Here is a 17161-nt window from a genome sequence, read left to right on the forward strand (position 1 = left end):
TATTAGCATGGCGGCGGGAGGGCTTTGAAAGTGGTGAAGCATGAATCCTATTCCTACTATCAAAGGTGCTACAAGTAAACTCTATTGCTTTTTTAGCCCAGTTGTGTGGGGGCAGGTGCTAGGAAATTCAAGAAAATAAAGGAAAAAGGCCAAATAGTGCATTTCACAACACAAGGGCTCTGTTTCTCATGACAATCTGCAAAAGAGGGAGACATTTTCAGTTTAGGTGTAAAAGGGGAGAAGCTAGGTTGTCTAAGGATTCTGGCTCACCGCTCACAAGGATGACATGAGATCACAGAGGTAAGAGGACTGATCACTTGTCTCACCCGCTAATTTGAGGTCACAGTCACTTTTATTAGCCACTACTACCTGCACTCAATGCAATTGCTCACAACCCCTGTACGGACTTCTTGTAATCTCTATATCCTACTTACAATGCAGAAGCATTGATTTACTGATTTGCACTATTACTCACAAATAAAAGAGAAGTTATATTTTGTGGTCTCAATATTACAAGACTTGCAGTGTTAAATTTGCTCTCACTATTGTATCCAAGCCAAAGACAGCTTTATATACACCATAACTTACTGTTCGCTTTCAGTGTTGCCTACAATCCAGAGACTGAGCTGGCTCAATGTCGGCTCAGCTGCGCCAAACCTGCTCATGGACCGTTGGCGGTCCTTTGGCCTTTCCCATGGCAGTGCCTTGGAACACGGCACCGCAATGGGAATGGCCAAAAGGTTCCAACACAGCATTGAAGCTGATGCCCATGCCATGCTGGAACTGGGGGGAATACGTGTTGTGCCCCCCTGCTCCTGCACCACCGCCAGGGAATAATCAAGCTCAGTGTGTCTGCAGTGCCATGTTTGTCGCTTTTGAAACTCTTGCATTCAAGAGTCATCTTTTCAGGAATGTCACTTTTGGGTATAAAATGTACACTCTTCACATTGAAATGGTCATCAACAAATGAAACTATGTGTGCATCTATATAGGAACATCATACATTAAGGAAGCAATAGACCCAATACCCTGATGAAACTGCTGGACCTGAAAGTGGATAAGTGACACATCACTACAGGAATGTAACCCTTTTAAAAAAGAGCTTATCTAATATTTATTGTCATTAAAATCATAATTCAAGAACAGATTAAATGTGCGAACATATAGAAAAACATACTCAGCACAGATATTTTCAGTCATTAAATTCGTATTGTAGAACAAAAAAACTACACTATATAGTGGTCAGACACACACCCTGAAAGGTAAACGGATTCTGAGATTAAAACTCTTTAAAATGGCACATCTCACACAAGTCCGCGTAGCAAACAAACTCCTATTGCTGAATGCCTCTTAGGCAGTTAGGCTTTCCGCAGAATGTGCACTCCCAAGAGCACTTTGCACATAATCCTACCTAAACACTTCAATTAGCCCATAAATCACATTTGTAATTTCGACAGAGACGACTAATTTTCTCATTGCTTATTGAGGCTAGGCAAAATACACGTTTTTATGAAAAATAATGTAGTTTTATATTACATGCAGCCAGGGCCGGTCCTAGGCATGGGCGGTATGGGCAGCTGCCCAGGGCCTCGCGCTCAGGGGGCCCCGCCGCCGGCCCCGCAGAGTAGACCACAGAGCAGGGGCCCGATATTAAATGCAGGAAAAGCGCTGCGCGCACTCGCGCAGACAGTAAGGCACTTAGAGGGGCCTCACATCTTCCCTTTCGCCCGGGGCCTCAGAAGGCCTAGGACCGGCTCTGCATGCAGCATACCATTAGGATTTCCGCTATCAATGGTCATATGGGTAATCTTCCGCATAGGGTAAGGCTACAGACATACACACGGGCTCTCTCTTTGAAACCAACCGTAGAGAATTGTTTGGTTGTGGCAAGCAATACACACTCCAAGCTTTTGTAAACAGCAGAGCAAGAGGAAGATGATGAGGCCTAAAAAAATCTGCCCAATCACATCCGTGGACACCGTTTTACCCTGATGCAGCGAAGGCTGCACTGAGAGCAATAACAGAAAGTCGATGCCAGGGCCAGAAGGATCCAGAGGGAGAGAATCTGATGAAGGGGTGAAATCCCTGGGACAGTCGGACAGAGGCAAGTCAAGAAGTGATTCCAGGTGACCAGTTTGGGGTTATCGAGTCAATGACCTCTGACACAACTTCCATATGCAATCTAGATGCTGCTCTTATGCAGTTAACTAGCATGAGAGCAGCACCAGGATTGGTTGGTGCAGGCTGGCTCAGCACTCCTACAGGAGTGAGTGTGACGCTCCTGTGCCCTAGTGCATGCACCGCTGCTGTTATTCGGTTTTTAAAAAGATAAGTTACCACTAGCACCTTTACTGAGAGTAAACGTACTAGTGGTAAAGTTACTAGCAGTAAAGGTACTACTACTAAATACCTTTGTGCATACCAAAAAGTAGTAAACTCGTCTAAGTTTACCATTGTGAATCAGGCCTATTATCTTTCCTAGGTGGGAAGCAACATGGAACCTCCCCAAAACTGGTTGGGGACGGAGGATCCAGGTGGAGGAAAAACATAAAAAAAAAATTAAAGCATGTGCCATTGGACCAAGGCAATCATCATGTCTAACTGTTTCCTTGGTATTGCCCAAAAAATATTTCAAAAGATGTTTGGAAGTATTTTTAGTATCCTGCGACTATTGCAGCCTTGAGGGCATACTTCTAGTAAGCTTTGTGAATTATAACTAGACATAAATATGTAACCATGCAGGTCCTAAAAGTGTATTTGCCACTTTCACCGTGAATAAACCCCCGTGTGTCCAGAAGAGATTTACACATGGTTTATGTCACCCATTTTCCTTTGTCCTCATATGTATGTTTGGCAACTTTCATACATTTGTTGTTATGATCATTTTTAATATAGAGATGATGTATAATTTTTCTTAATATTACATCCTCTTTCTTATTATTACATCCTCTTTTGTAGGAACATGTATTTTACCATCTTCACATGTGTTATTTGTTTTCTATCATTATGAAAGGGGGATGTGTTATAATGTACTTTTACTTAATACACCCTCCCTGCAGAAGTTCTCTCCCTGCTGCTCAACCACTGATGATGTCAAATGGAATGTTGATAGTGTTTGGTTTAGAAGAGTATGTCAGTTAGTGTGGAAGGGCTGAGCTGTGGAGAGCCTGCTCCTGGTGGGGCATTACAATGGATCTGACTAACATCTAATAAAGCTGTGATCCTATTCTACACGTCTGGACATCGCATATATTCTTCATTATAACAGTTTACCTGTGTAAAAAAGCCCCTAACAATACAGAGGAGAGAAGAGGCTGTAGGGCCTTCCTTACCGTAAATGCTCAGTTTCGAGAGGGTGCATAACGACAAGTCCTCTTTGGTTAGGTCATCGCCTTCTTGCGCCCGGTTGGGGGCACATTGTTACAAAGGTTTTTCTGGCAACACATAACCACAACACCAGGGACAGGGGATGGTGCACACGCAGATGTGCACGTCTTGCTGACATCCAAACCTTCTGTAAAATAAAAAACAAAGTTATTTACGAAGGTAATCATCATTTTTCTGTCTCCGTCATATATCCAGAGTTAGCTCTCTGTTGTTAAATGTACCTTCCCACCAGATTAATTTAACGTTTTATTAATCGCTGTCACTTTTACTATTACTTTTCATGCAATGCTGAGCAACGCAGAGCAGCAACCAAAGTTCTGTTAGTAGAAAAGATCTGCACAGAGCATGTTTGACTAAATATGCTCTCTTGCTGCTCTCCCCCATGTGCAAAGGTGTATGTGGGGAATCTAGCATAGGTTTAGTACAGGACGTATACCATTCCAGAACAGAATCTTATGAAAAGACAAACTTGAATACATTTCACTCAGTATGGGTGGAATATTAGGAAAACTATTTATTTCCCCTACTCACTCACAATCTTTGTAGATCTGGCTTTGCATCAAAATCCATGGGTGGCAGCATTGGAATGACAGAGTAACACTCAAAGAATGCTGCCAATAATGTAAAGTACAGTAACGCAACACAAAGCATCATCAGTGCTACTTTAAGGGAAACAATCCAGTGGGCATTTTGTCTGGAAAGTAAATAGTTTATCAAGTCTTTGTGCCACTTTTCTTCACTTTGTCTGACTTTGCGGCAATACAAAGTCTTGAAAATTCTGCCCTTAGGCTCTTATCAATGTCAATAATTTAAATTCTACGTACTTACTTCGTCCTCTTTATTTCTTACCTCGGTCAGTTTCATACCTGATTAAAGTGCAATATCCTCATTTCCTCTCTGAGAAATTATTTGCCTTTGAACCTGTGTCTACGTGATATGTTTTAGAGACTACTATGGCCCAGATGTTCTGTTATTCAACATCGATGCACATGCAACAATTTTCGATTCAAAGCATCACAAGCCGTAGGGATGATCAGTTTTCTGCATCAAAATATGCTTTGTACTGAAACATTGATGTAGGTGCAAAACAAAATGGCTGTGCATCAAAAGATGAAAACACCCCTTATTATGGCTGCAAAGCGGGCAGAACAGGGCAACTGCAATGCAAACACGTTTATGTTTTCAACCAGAGCCAGATCTTCTAAAATAGCATAATCTGGCTTTACTTGCAACCATCACATCAAATAAACTGAGAGCATACAAATCCCTAGCAGAATAAAGTATGAGATTGCTAAGAGGGAAATGCGCAATTACTTAACAGCACTACATTCTGAAAAATGTTTTTTAACTCCATGGAATCAAAAAACTTTACTTTTTACCTTAGGAAATGTACCTTGTTCTTTCATGTTAACGTTCTGCCCCACCTGGATATCGATATCTTTGGTGTTATTCCCTGAATCTCGTTGCAGTTGGTGCTTATTATGAGATTCCTTTAATGTTGGTGCATATGGTTTCCACAGGCCATTGTTTAACACTTGCCTTGAAGAACTCAGCTAAACCCAAGAATCCCCAGACTTCCTTCAGGCATGTTGGTGTGGGGACACCCTCGTTTTATTATTTCTATAACAATCATATAGGTTATATATCTGAAGCTATTTTATGCAAATTTGCATTGGGAGAACTCACCTTTTTAAACATTTCAGCTCCAGGATGTTTAACACGTTTTTGAAGTCTTACATCATTCTCATGTTTTTTGCCAAATACCAATATATTGTCTTGAAAGAACATGATGCCTCTTTCCTTCATAAACAACCTGAACACCAACAGCTAAAACTATGCAACAGTCGATGCCAAAACATCCATCCATTAAAATTAAATCTGGAATTAAGCAAAGGATAAATCTATCACAGAAAACCACTTGCCATCTCAAACATAGGTCATCATTTCATTAATTCTAGACAAGGAAACCTGTTACTAACAATATTATTGTTAAGATGATGCTGTGCGATTATAAAGGGAAAAATCTTTCAGATGCTACAATAGGCTCAATTACATCCAAGAACACTGACTTTTCCAGTTCATTTTACACTTCATTCCTTAGCAATATTAGCATATTCCCGCTTTGTAATCTTTCAGACACACATCTTCCTTTAAAAGAATTCTGTGTTAAAACCCCAAAAAATTCCCCATCATCACCAAATCCACGGAAATGCATTCTTGCGTCATTGATGGACATGTTTTGCTATTGGCCAAATATTTCTATTACAAAGGTAACACCGGCACAGGTCCTCATATTCAATTAGTCTTCTATCATACTTTGCATTAAGTCTGCTTCCTACTGTGCAGTTAATTTTACTGATGACCTCACCAACTTTGACTTCATTTTTTTTGTTTAAGAATGTTTACTGAGTTTTCAGAATAACAAGAGAGAACAGAAAAGAAAACAAAAAAAATTACATCCTTATCAGAACAATAAAACAGTACAATAATATTTGAGGAAACACTGTAAGAATACAATATTAGTAAATGCTACCAGAAAAAAACGGGTGAATAAAAGAAAAGAAGGAAGAAAGAACATGCAAAAGAAATAGGAGGAGGCTAAAAATGTATAGGATAGAATATGGTGAGTGTTGGAACCTGGGATGTCAGGTCACCTAGGGTAGCCTGGCCTAGGGGTAAGACATGCAATTCTAGAGGCACAAGTGTGAAGGTTGCAGACCACCCAGCAGTAAATCCACGCAATAACACTTAAAAAGGACACTACACCAGTTTGTTATGAAAATAAGTACCTGTTTATAAAAATAATATAATCTGTTCTCTTATACTTTAGAATCCACAGTTCAGTACTTTACAATCAATCAGGTGAAATAACAATCCGCTTAAGTCTTGGGAGAGAAAACTACTTCTCAGTATAAGCAAATGCAGATGTCATGGAATTAATAGCAATCTTTTTAGCAGTGTCAACTGGCATTAGAAATCAACATCAATAGTATCTTTCATTACATACGTTTCCAACATCACTGGTTTTGTTTTTACCTTAATGCCTAAACCTTTACCTCCCTTATCTGTCCCTCTTCCACAAAGTGAGGCATACACAGTGAAGAGCAAAGAAAATGCCCAAGCTCTACGCTGTCACCAGTAAGCTCTAAGAGGAACTTGTAACTTTCCTTGTAACTTTAGTATTTCCAGCACACTCTTGATAGGTTGATTTTTAAGTCTACTACCCCTCCTCATTCACCACAGTGGACGGAGAAATCACCAAAGTGTAATTCCACAACTGGCAGGCTCAAGCGCCACCTTCCCCCTTCAGTTTATCTCCTTACTTATAGATGACTCGTCCGGTGAAGCTTATCAGCACCAGACACAGGGGAAGTCACTCGGCAGTTCCTGGGAGTCCAGCGCTGGCAAGACTCCTCAGCTCATCCGCCCTTCCCGCTCACGCCAGCTCTCTCAGGAGGCGCTCGAGCAGGGAAGAGGTGTCTCTACACACGCGTCCAACCGCCGAAGGGATCCCGACGCTCTTCTTCACTCGGGGCTGGGATGCGCACACTTCTGGGCATGCGCGAAGTGTTCACACTACACCGTCTCGCTTCCAGACCCGCCTCCGCTCCCGCCTTCCTCCGCGCTGGCTCCGCTGGCAAGACGCTGCTCCTTCCGGGCCTGCTCGGTCCTAGGCCCCTCCTGCCCAAAGGGAGTGGGAATGCCTGGGGCATGCGCGGTAGCGCTTACTGACTTCAAACCTTGGGCTTAAACACAATGACGCGGCCGGTGCCCCCGGGGTCCTGCAGACGGCGATATCAGCGCCGCTCCATGGAATCCGGCACCCCTCACCTTCAGATCGCCTCTTCAGCCACAACTCGGCGCTGATCCCCCTCGCTGTCACAGGGGCAGAACAGCCCGATCTCTCCTGGCCAATGCTCCCTCAGCGCCCGCTGCTCCTCACAGTGGGCTTCACTCCACAGCAGGTGAGAGATGACACTCTGTGGGGTGATTGAGCTAGGGGACAGTCGCTGTAACCAGGGCAGGTTTTTATGGAGGACTGAATAAAAGGCTGGGGGGGCCACAAGGATTAGCCCTCCTCCGTTTGAGGGAATCACAGTAGAAGTCTTTTCACTGGGCAGAGGACTGCACCCCACAGTGCTGTAGTCTCCTTCTCCTGTCCACCTCCCTATTCTTTCAGAGATTAGACAGGCGCCCAGGGTTTCCCTTAAACAACCACAGCGGGGACAAGACAAGGATCCCAAAGGAGGAGTAGAGAAGTGGATTAATTAGGCTGCTTCCCAGTCCAGGAGATCAACCCGTTCACTAGCCTCTCCCCACCTCCAAGATAGCCTGTCCTCCAGCTGACTCTCTCAGGTAGACAAAATGGCTGCCCCGCATTCCGCCTTATATAGGCTGACCCTCAGTGGTCCAGAATGGACCAGAAGGTTCTGGAACGCCCTATACTGGTCTATGGGCAAGTTCTGGGTTTGGCAGTTAAGGCAGTTGGTAGCCACCATTTTGTGTGGTTCCAACTTTTCCTATCAGAACAGGCCTCTGGGCCTGAGGTGAAAAACTATGAGGGGGGAAAAGAACACCTATCCCCTTGACCAACACCTATAAAAAGTTAGTGGACAAAAATTATCAAGGGTATGAGGGGCAAAAAGGGGACAAAATAAATAATAGATTGGAAGGACTACGCAAAAAAACCAGACAGGTCTAACACGCGTCCCCCCCAGCTGAAAGTGGGGAGAACTACCCAACCCCTTGGGAGTCCTCATCACTAAGGCGGAAATACCTGGAGAGACCGTCTGCATTGGCGTGGTCCACTCCAGGCCGATGTTCCACCCGGAAGTCCATTCCCTGTAGGGAGATGGACCATCTCAACAACTTGGGATTTTCCCCCTTCATTTGCATCAGCCAACGAAGGGGTCGGTGGTCAGTCTGAACCAGGAAGTGCGAGCCAAAGAGGTATGGCCGCAGCTTCTTCAGAGCCCACACCACCGCAAAAGCTTCCCTCTCAATTGCACTCCACTTCTGTTCCCGGGGAAGCAGTCTCCTGGATAAGAAGACTACAGGCTGATCCAGGCCCTCTTCATTTAGTTGCGATAACACTGCCCCAATGCCATGTTCTGATGCATCTGTTTGGACAATGAACTCCTTGGAGAAGTCTGGGGCCCTCAGGACCGGTGCTACACACATTGCCTGCTTCAACTTTTCAAAGGCTTGCTGACAAGCCTTCGTCCAAACTACCCGTCGAGGTTGTTTCTTGGAGGTGAGCTCCGTGAGGGGCGCTACTATAGTGCCATACCCCTTCACAAAGCGACGGTAGTAGCCTGTGAGGCCCAGGAAAGCTCGGACCTCAGTCTGTGTCTTGGGGGGTTCCCAGGCCATGATTGCCTCAATCTTTGCCTGCAGGGGCTGCACTGACCCCCTACCCACCAAGTGTCCAAGGTACACAACCGACCCTTGCCCAATCTGGCATTTACTGGCTTTGATGGTGAATCCAGCTTGTTTCAGGGCCTGGAGAACTGCTTGCAAATGTTGCAAATGGTCCTCCCAACTGCTACTGAAGACAGCAATGTCATCCAAGTAAGCAGCAGAGAAACTCTCCATTCCAGAGAGGACCTGGTTCACCAGCCGCTGAAATGTGGCAGGGGCATTTTTGAGCCCAAAGGGCATCACACAAAATTGGAAGTGTCCCTCAGGCATGGAGAAGGCTGACCTTTCCTTTGCTCCATCTGTCAAGGAGATCTGCCAGTACCCTGAAGTGAGGTCAAAGGTACTTAGGTATTGGGCAGCTCCTAGCCGGTCAATTACCTCATCCGCCCTAGGGATCGGATGAGCATCAGTCTTTGTAACTGAGTTCAGTCCTCGGTAATCCACACAGAACCTCAGTTCTGGTGTGGTGCCTGGTGGGGCGGCTTTTGGCACTAGCACCACCGGACTGGACCAAGGGCTGTTGGAAGGTTCTATCACTCCTAGCTCTAGCATCTTGGCAACCTCTCCATGGATGCTAGCCTTCACCTTGTCTGACAGCCTGTAGGTCTTTGACTTCACTGGGGGGCTGTCTCCTGTGTCCACATCATGGGTACACAGGTGGGTTCTTCCCGGGACAAGGGAGAACAACGAAGAGTACTGCTCCAATACCTGGCGGCAATCCTCTCGTTGCTCAGGAGTTAGGGATGGGGAGAGAATCACTCCCTCCACCGACCCATCCTTCTCTTGGGATGAAAAGAGATCAGGGAGAGGCTCGCTTTCTGCTTCCTCTTCCCCATCAGTCACCATCATCAACATGACCTCGGGCCTGTGACCAGCTGTTGTTGGTGGATCTAAAGGCCCTACAATGTCGATGCCCACCCTTTCAAAGGGGGTGCTAACGACTGGAAGTGGTTCCAGGGGAGCCTTTAGCTTCACCCCTGTTTTCCCACTGGCCTGGCAGGATACACATGTCCGACAGTATGTGTTGGACGCCACTTTCATCTGAGGCCAGTAAAAGTGGAGGACAAGCCGTGCAAAGGTCTTGTCCTGGCCTAAGTGTCCTGCCAGTGGTATTGCATGAGCCAATTCCAGCAGAAAGGCTCAGTATTGCTGCGGGACCACCAAGGCCCTTGATGAGCCAGGTAGGGGTACCTTGGGTTCACTGTAGAGGAGTCCATCCTCCCAGTAAATATGGTGGTGTCCCGTAGCATCACCTGCTGCCTGGGCTTCAGCCTGACGCCTCAGTCCCTCAAGGGTAGGGCACTCCCTCTGCCCCTTACAGAATTCCTCTCTGGTAGGTCCTCCCTCCACATGCCACTCAGCAGGGATGGGTAAATCCTCCAGAGAGTCTACTTCCCCCTCCATGGACTCCTGGCCCACCACCGCAGGTGGCCGATCTGTCACATGGGGCGTGGAAGCCGAAGCAGGCTCTTCCTGTCTCCGGGTCTGTCCCTTTTTGGCAGCGGGTTGGGCCATTGTTCCAGGCTCCAACCCAGGCGAACTCCCTCTCCGGGCAGTCGCAGACCGTGTGCTTGCACAGGCCCAGTCAGGTGTACCCAGCATCGCAGAGTGCGTCCGGTATTCCACCTCTCTCCAAGTGTTGTGCTCCATTTCATTCCCCAGCAGACAATCAACTGGCACGGCAGGGCTTACGGCAACTCGAAGTGAACCTGCAACCCCCTCCCACTCAAAGGGAACCTCAGCCACTGGATAGTGGCCCATTCTGCCGTCAGCCATCGCGGCGGGGTGGAGTACATTGGGAACCACCTGCTCTAGAGACGCCAGTTGACTCCTCACCATAGTCATACTGGCTCCTGTATCTCTCAAAGCCTCCCCTCTCTGGCCATTGATGGTGACCCATTGCCCATACTTTGTAGTATTTGGGGGCACCTGGATCTTTGGAACCATCTCCCGCTCTCCCAGGGACACTAAGGTGACACCCGCCCACTCACCCCCCTTATCTAAGGGCAACTCCTCCCCGAGCGCTACACTAGCTACTCCCGGTGACTTTCCTCCGGTGGGAGGGGGTGGTCTCTTTGGGCATCTGACATCTCCCTTATAATGTCCAACACCACCACACTCAAAACAGTGGAGAACCCTTGGCTGCTGGCTTTGGCCAGGATTAGGGTTTCTGGGCGGGTTTGCCTTAGGGGTGAAACCTGCTCCCTTTCCTTGGAAATTATTTTGGGGACCTTTGGAGAACTCCCTTTTTTTATCTCCCCCCTCCTTCTTCTGGGGGGCGCCCTGTCCGGCTTTTTGAGAATCCCCTCCAGTCCCCTTTGAGGACACCAGGGTACTTGCCCAAGTGTCCGCCTCCTCTGCAAGCTTCCGGGATTTTGGTCAGCTTGCTGTCCACCAGGTGTTGGCGCAACTCGGGAAAACATTTCTCGAGGAGGTGTTCTTTCAAAAATAGATTGTACAGCCCCTCATAATCTTTCACCTCGCTGCCCTTGACCCAACCCTCCAAAGCTTTCTTGGCGTAGTCTAAGAAGTCTACCCAATTATGGGTACTCAGTTTATGACTTCCCCTGAATTTCTGTCTGTACCTTTCAGGGGTAAGTCCAAACTTCTTCACCAGTGCCACCTTCATCGTAGGGTAGTGGGTTTGCTCATCCTGCTCCAGAGCCAACAAGGTGTCCCTGCCAGCAGGGGGCATGTATTTATACAGCCCACCCCCCCAGTGAGTTTCTAAGATCCCGTGAGCCCTTAAAGAAACTTCGTAGGCGGCCAACCATTTGGCAATGTCATCACCTGTGGTGTAACTGGCGATGACATCTTTGGGTAAATAGGGTCTGGGTTCCCTGGTATTCATCTTATTTTCGCTGCCACCATTATCTGGATTAGGAGACCTTCGTATTAAGGCTTGTAGGTCTAGCTCCTTTATGGTCCGTTCATGGGCTAACCTCCTGTCCTCCCTTTCCATATCCATCCTTGCTAATTCCAACTTCATTCTCCTCTCCTCCCTCTTATCTTCCAGCTCGGCGTCAGTTAAACCCCTCTCTGAGACGCTGCTGCCCGCCCTCGAAGGTGTCCTGGGACCTGTCAGCAGATTCCCCCTTCCAGCTTGGTTCAACATTGTAATCTCAAGGACAGTGTCCCCGTCACTCTCTTCGGTATCTGGTTCTTCCACTAAATGAGCTTCCACCCATGCCCTTATGCTTGTCAGCAACTCGCCTTTCCTGGCACCTTTGTTAAAGAATACCCCTTGTTGCTGACACCATTCTTTGAGTTGGGTCACAGTATAGGATTCTAGCTCTTTAAAATTCAATTCCATCTTTAGTATGGAATAAAATAAACACTCAGGAGAGAACCAAGAAGTGTGACCTGAGGTTAACCTCCACCCACCACCAGAAATAAATTTGGAAAAAACCAAAATTCAAATTAGGAGGGCCGCAAGGAGAAAACTCCTAGTGTAGGTCAGTGTATTGCGTTGAATTACTAATGAGTAGCTGCAACCAAGTCAGAATCCCACCGCTAGGCACCAAAATGTTGGAACCTGGGATGTCAGGTCACCTAGGGTAGCCTGGCCTAGGGGTAAGACATGCAATTCTAGAGGCACAAGTGTGAAGGTTGCAGACCACCCAGCAGTAAATCCACGCAATAACACTTAAAAAGGACACTACACCAGTTTGTTATGAAAATAAGTACCTGTTTATAAAAATAATATAATCTGTTCTCTTATACTTTAGAATCCACAGTTCAGTACTTTACAATCAATCAGGTGAAATAACAATCCGCTTAAGTCTTGGGAGAGAAAACTACGACTCAGTATAAGCAAATGCAGATGTCATGGAATTAATAGCAATCTTTTTAGCAGTGTCAACTGGCATTAGAAATCAACATCAATAGTATCTTTCATTACATACGTTTCCAACATCACTGGTTTTGTTTTTACCTTAATGCCTAAACCTTTACCTCCCTTATCTGTCCCTCTTCCACAAAGTGAGGCATACACAGTGAAGAGCAAAGAAAATGCCCAAGCTCTACGCTGTCACCAGTAAGCTCTAAGAGGAACTTGTAACTTTCCTTGTAACTTTAGTATTTCCAGCACACTCTTGATAGGTTGATTTTTAAGTCTACTCCCCCTCCTCATTCACCACAGTGGACGGAGAAATCACCAAAGTGTAATTCCACAACTGGCAGGCTCAAGCGCCACCTTCCCCCTTCAGTTTATCTCCTTACTTATAGATGACTCGTCCGGTGAAGCTTATCAGCACCAGACACAGGGGAAGTCACTCGGCAGTTCCTGGGAGTCCAGCGCTGGCAAGACTCCTCAGCTCATCCGCCCTTCCGCTCACGCCAGCTCTCTCAGGAGGCGCTCGAGCAGGGAAGAGGTGTCTCTACACACGCGTCCAACCGCCGAAGGGATCCCGACGCTCTTCTTCACTCGGGGCTGGGATGCGCACACTTCTGGGCATGCGCGAAGTGTTCACACTACACCGCCTCGCTTCCAGACCCGCCTCCGCTCCTGCCTTCCTCCGCGCTGGCTCCGCTGGCAAGACGCTGCTCATTCCGGGCCTGCTCGGTCCTAGGCCCCTCCTGCCCAAAGGGAGTGGGAACGCCTGAGGCATGCGCGGTAGCGCTTACTGACTTCAAACCTTGGGCTTAAACACAATGACGCGGCCGGTGCCCCCGGGGTCCTGCAGACGGCGATATCAGCGCCGCTCCATGGAATCCGGCACCCCTCACCTTCAGATCGCCTCTTCAGCCACAACTCGGCGCTGATCCCCCTCGCTGTCACAGGGGCAGAACAGCCCGATCTCTCCTGGCCAATGCTCCCTCAGCGCCCGCTGCTCCTCACAGTTGGCTTCACTCCACATCAGGTGAGAGATGACACTCTGTGGGGTGATTGAGCTAGGGGACAGTCGCTGTAACCAGGGCAGGTTTTTATGGAGGACTGAATAAAAGGCTGGGGGGGGCCACAAGGATTAGCCCTCCTCCGTTTGAGGGAATCACAGTAGAAGTCTTTTCACTGGGCAGAGGACTGCACCCCACAGTGCTGTAGTCTCCTTCTCCTGTCCACCTCCCTATTCTTTCAGAGATTAGACAGGCGCCCAGGGTCTCCCTTAAACAACCACAGCGGGGACAAGACAAGGATCCCAAAGGAGGAGTAGAGAAGTGGATTAATTAGGCTGCTTCCCAGTCCAGGAGATCAACCCGTTCACTAGCCTCTCCCCACCTTCCAAGATAGCCTGTCCTCCAGCTGACTCTCTCAGGTAGACAAAATGGCTGCCCCGCATACCGCCTTATATAGGCTGACCCTCAGTGGTCCAGAATGGACCAGAAGGTTCTGGAACGCCCTATACTGGTCTATGGGCAAGTTCTGGGTTTGGCAGTTAAGGCAGTTGGTAGCCACCATTTTGTGTGGTTCCAACTTTTCCTATCAGAACAGGCCTCTGGGCCTGAGGTGAAAAACTATGAGGGGGGAAAAGAACACCTATCCCCTTGACCAACACCTATAAAAAGTTAGTGGACAAAAATTATCAAGGGTATGAGGGGCAAAAAGGGGACAAAATAAATAATAGATTGGAAGGACTACGCAAAAAAACCAGACAGGTCTAACAGTGAGAATATCAACAAAAAGAAAAGATAAGATGTATTTAAGACATAGGTGCACGTGAAGTAAGATAAGATGCGAAAGGTAACCAAAGAAGATCAGAATTAGCTGTTTGGGATAAAGTGGAAGAAGAGACAGTAGCAATTCTATGTTCATCACAAATGAAATTCCACCTAATGAAAGAGGATCATTTGGAATTATCTTTCCAACATGACATAATAACTTTAAAAGCTAAAGCTATAAATAGATCGAACAATAAAGATATAGGAGTGCCAACACCAAAATCAGGTAAAGATGAACCAAGAAAAACATGTTGTAAAGATAACGTTATACTACAATTGAAAAAGTTCATACTTGTAGACCAAATAGAACGCCAAAAGCTCAAAACATTAGCACAATCATACATTTGGTGCTTTAATGTTCCAGTGGAATTATAACAAGAACAAACATAAAGGAGACGAGGTAGGGGAAACTTGGATATACAAACAGGAGTTGAAATCTTAAATAACTTAGACCATAATTTATCCCAATCAGAAACAGGTATTGTCAAAGATAAGTCATATTCCCAGGCTAATTCAGTAAGGGATTTAGGTCTTTCAGTAACGTGTAATGATAATAGTTTATAAATATGAGCTGCTTTAGGTTTATGTTCTTGAGAAATATTATATAGTGGTGTAGGTGGAGTTAGTGAAGCGGAGACATTGGAGAGATCAAAGTGAGAAAGCAGAGCTGTTGAAATTAAACTATATTCCTCAATGAATGTATCCGGTAAATGAGATTGCTGTTGTAATATAGAAAAGAGAATAACAGACTAATGGTGAATATGTTGATGAACAAAGATAATTCCCTTCTCCTTCCAATGTTTATAATAAAACGATTTACTTTCATATTTAATGTACTTGTTGTACCAGATAGTAGAGGATAAGAAACATTGTAATGGGTCAAGGCCATCGACAAATATACTATATTGTAGGTTTTGGGAGTACTTTAAGATAGGATACTTAGCTATAAAAGTACAATTGACATGTACATTATATTACGAAAAGAAAAATCTTTTAGTAAGGATCGTTCAAAAGGCATAGGAGTGTCACCAAATTTATAAGAAAGGGCAAAAAATCGTCTGATTAAAAATGCATCATGATAAGCTTTGAAATCAGGAAAGCGCACACCTCCTTCAGATTTGGGGTGTTTAAGCTTTGTAAGGTAAATGCGTGGGTGCTTTTTATTCCAAAAGCATTTTGTACAAATGGAGTTGATTTGTGAAAAATATGACAGAGGGATTCGAAAAGGTAACATAGATAATGTATATAAACTATGAGGGACAATCATCATTTTATTGGTGTCAAGTCTACCCCACCAAGACAAATGAAGAGGTGACCAGGAAAGTAAAAGAGATTGAATCTTATTGATTAATGCATCAAACATATACTTAATTGTAACAGGTAAAGTAGCAGAAAACCAAATACCAAGGTATTTTATTTTAGTAGGACACCAAGTGAAATTAGTATCTTTAAACATATATTGGTAACAGGGGGAGTTCAGCGGTAATACTTCCGTCTTTCAGAAGTTCAACATATCCCAAAACACTGGAATATAATTTAACCTCTTCTAAAAAGGTAGGTAGGGAAGTGAGAGGATTAGACATATAAACTAATATATCATCAGCGTAAGCTGACATTTTGGTTTCTAGGGCATTATGTATGAGGCCAGTAATATGTGAGTTAACACGGATATGTTCAAGACATAGAACAAATAACAGGGGAGAAAGAGTACAACCTTGACGTGTACCTCTAGATAGGGAGAAAACATTTGAGAATTGGCTATTCACAAAAATACTAGCACTGGGGTGAGAGTATAACAGTTTAATATACGAAATAAATGTTGGGCCAAATCCAAACCATTGAAGTGCTCTAAACATGAATTGCCAATTAATTTGTTCAAAAGCCTTCTCAGCATCTAGGGACAGCGCTGCTAAAGGGGACTTATTGTTCCTACTTAAGGAAATGTCATTGGCAAACATTTGGGCATTATCTGCAGCCAATCTGCCTTTAATAAAACCTGCTTGATTAGTTTTAACCAGTAAAGGAATAATATTCTCAAGATGGGAGGAAAGATTTTTTGCGAATATCTTACATGCATAATTGATTAATGATATAGGGTGCTCATTTTTACAGAGGGTATGGTCTTTATCAGGCTTGGGGATAAGAACAATCAAGGCTTCCATAAAGGAACCAGAGGCTTGATATTCAGCAATAAAGGAGTTAAAAAGTGCCAAAAGTTTGGGAGTGAAAATAGAGGAAAAGGTGGATAAAAATTCAATAGAAAAGCCGTTGGGTCCAGGTGCTTTTGACTTCTTCAAAGATTTAATAGCATCGGATATCTCCTGTAAAGTAACATCTTTCTCCAATAAGTCAAATTCTTCAGGTATGGAAGGGGGAGTGGGGAGGCCAGAAAAGAAGGTATCTACGTTTTGAGAAGAGGGATTCGTATCATCAGACTATAGTGACTGATGGTAATCATGAAATATAAAAGCAATGTCCTCATCCGATGATTCAAGAGTATTAGTGGATTCATTTAGAATGGGTCCAATATTTTTACGCTCAGAATTAAACTTTGACTTCATGTGTTAAGACATTAGCACACCTTCCAGATATGCATTCCTTGTGTATGATGGTCAAAAAACCATCTAAGGGAGAATCATAATTTACCTAAAAGAAATCCTGCAAAACAGGATTGCATGTGCGCAATGCCGCTTAT

The 17161-nt window shown here is 45.2% G+C and overlaps 1 protein-coding gene across 1 annotated transcript in view; it reads right to left on the bottom strand.

The window, feature by feature from the left end:
* Positions 1-3337: 3337 nt before the first annotated feature.
* Positions 3338-17161, bottom strand: part of LOC144827053 (ly6/PLAUR domain-containing protein 2-like) — a 65041-nt gene continuing 51217 nt past the window's right edge. Inside the window, exon 3 of the mRNA XM_078685508.1 lies at positions 3338-3514. Coding sequence (XP_078541634.1) covers positions 3381-3514 — 134 coding nt within the window. The 3' untranslated portion in view covers positions 3338-3380. The remainder of the gene's footprint in view (positions 3515-17161) is intronic.

The sequence above is a fragment of the Lissotriton helveticus genome, chromosome 4_1, assembly GCF_964261635.1.
Source record: "Lissotriton helveticus chromosome 4_1, aLisHel1.1, whole genome shotgun sequence".
Taxonomy (NCBI): Eukaryota; Metazoa; Chordata; class Amphibia; order Caudata; family Salamandridae; genus Lissotriton; species Lissotriton helveticus.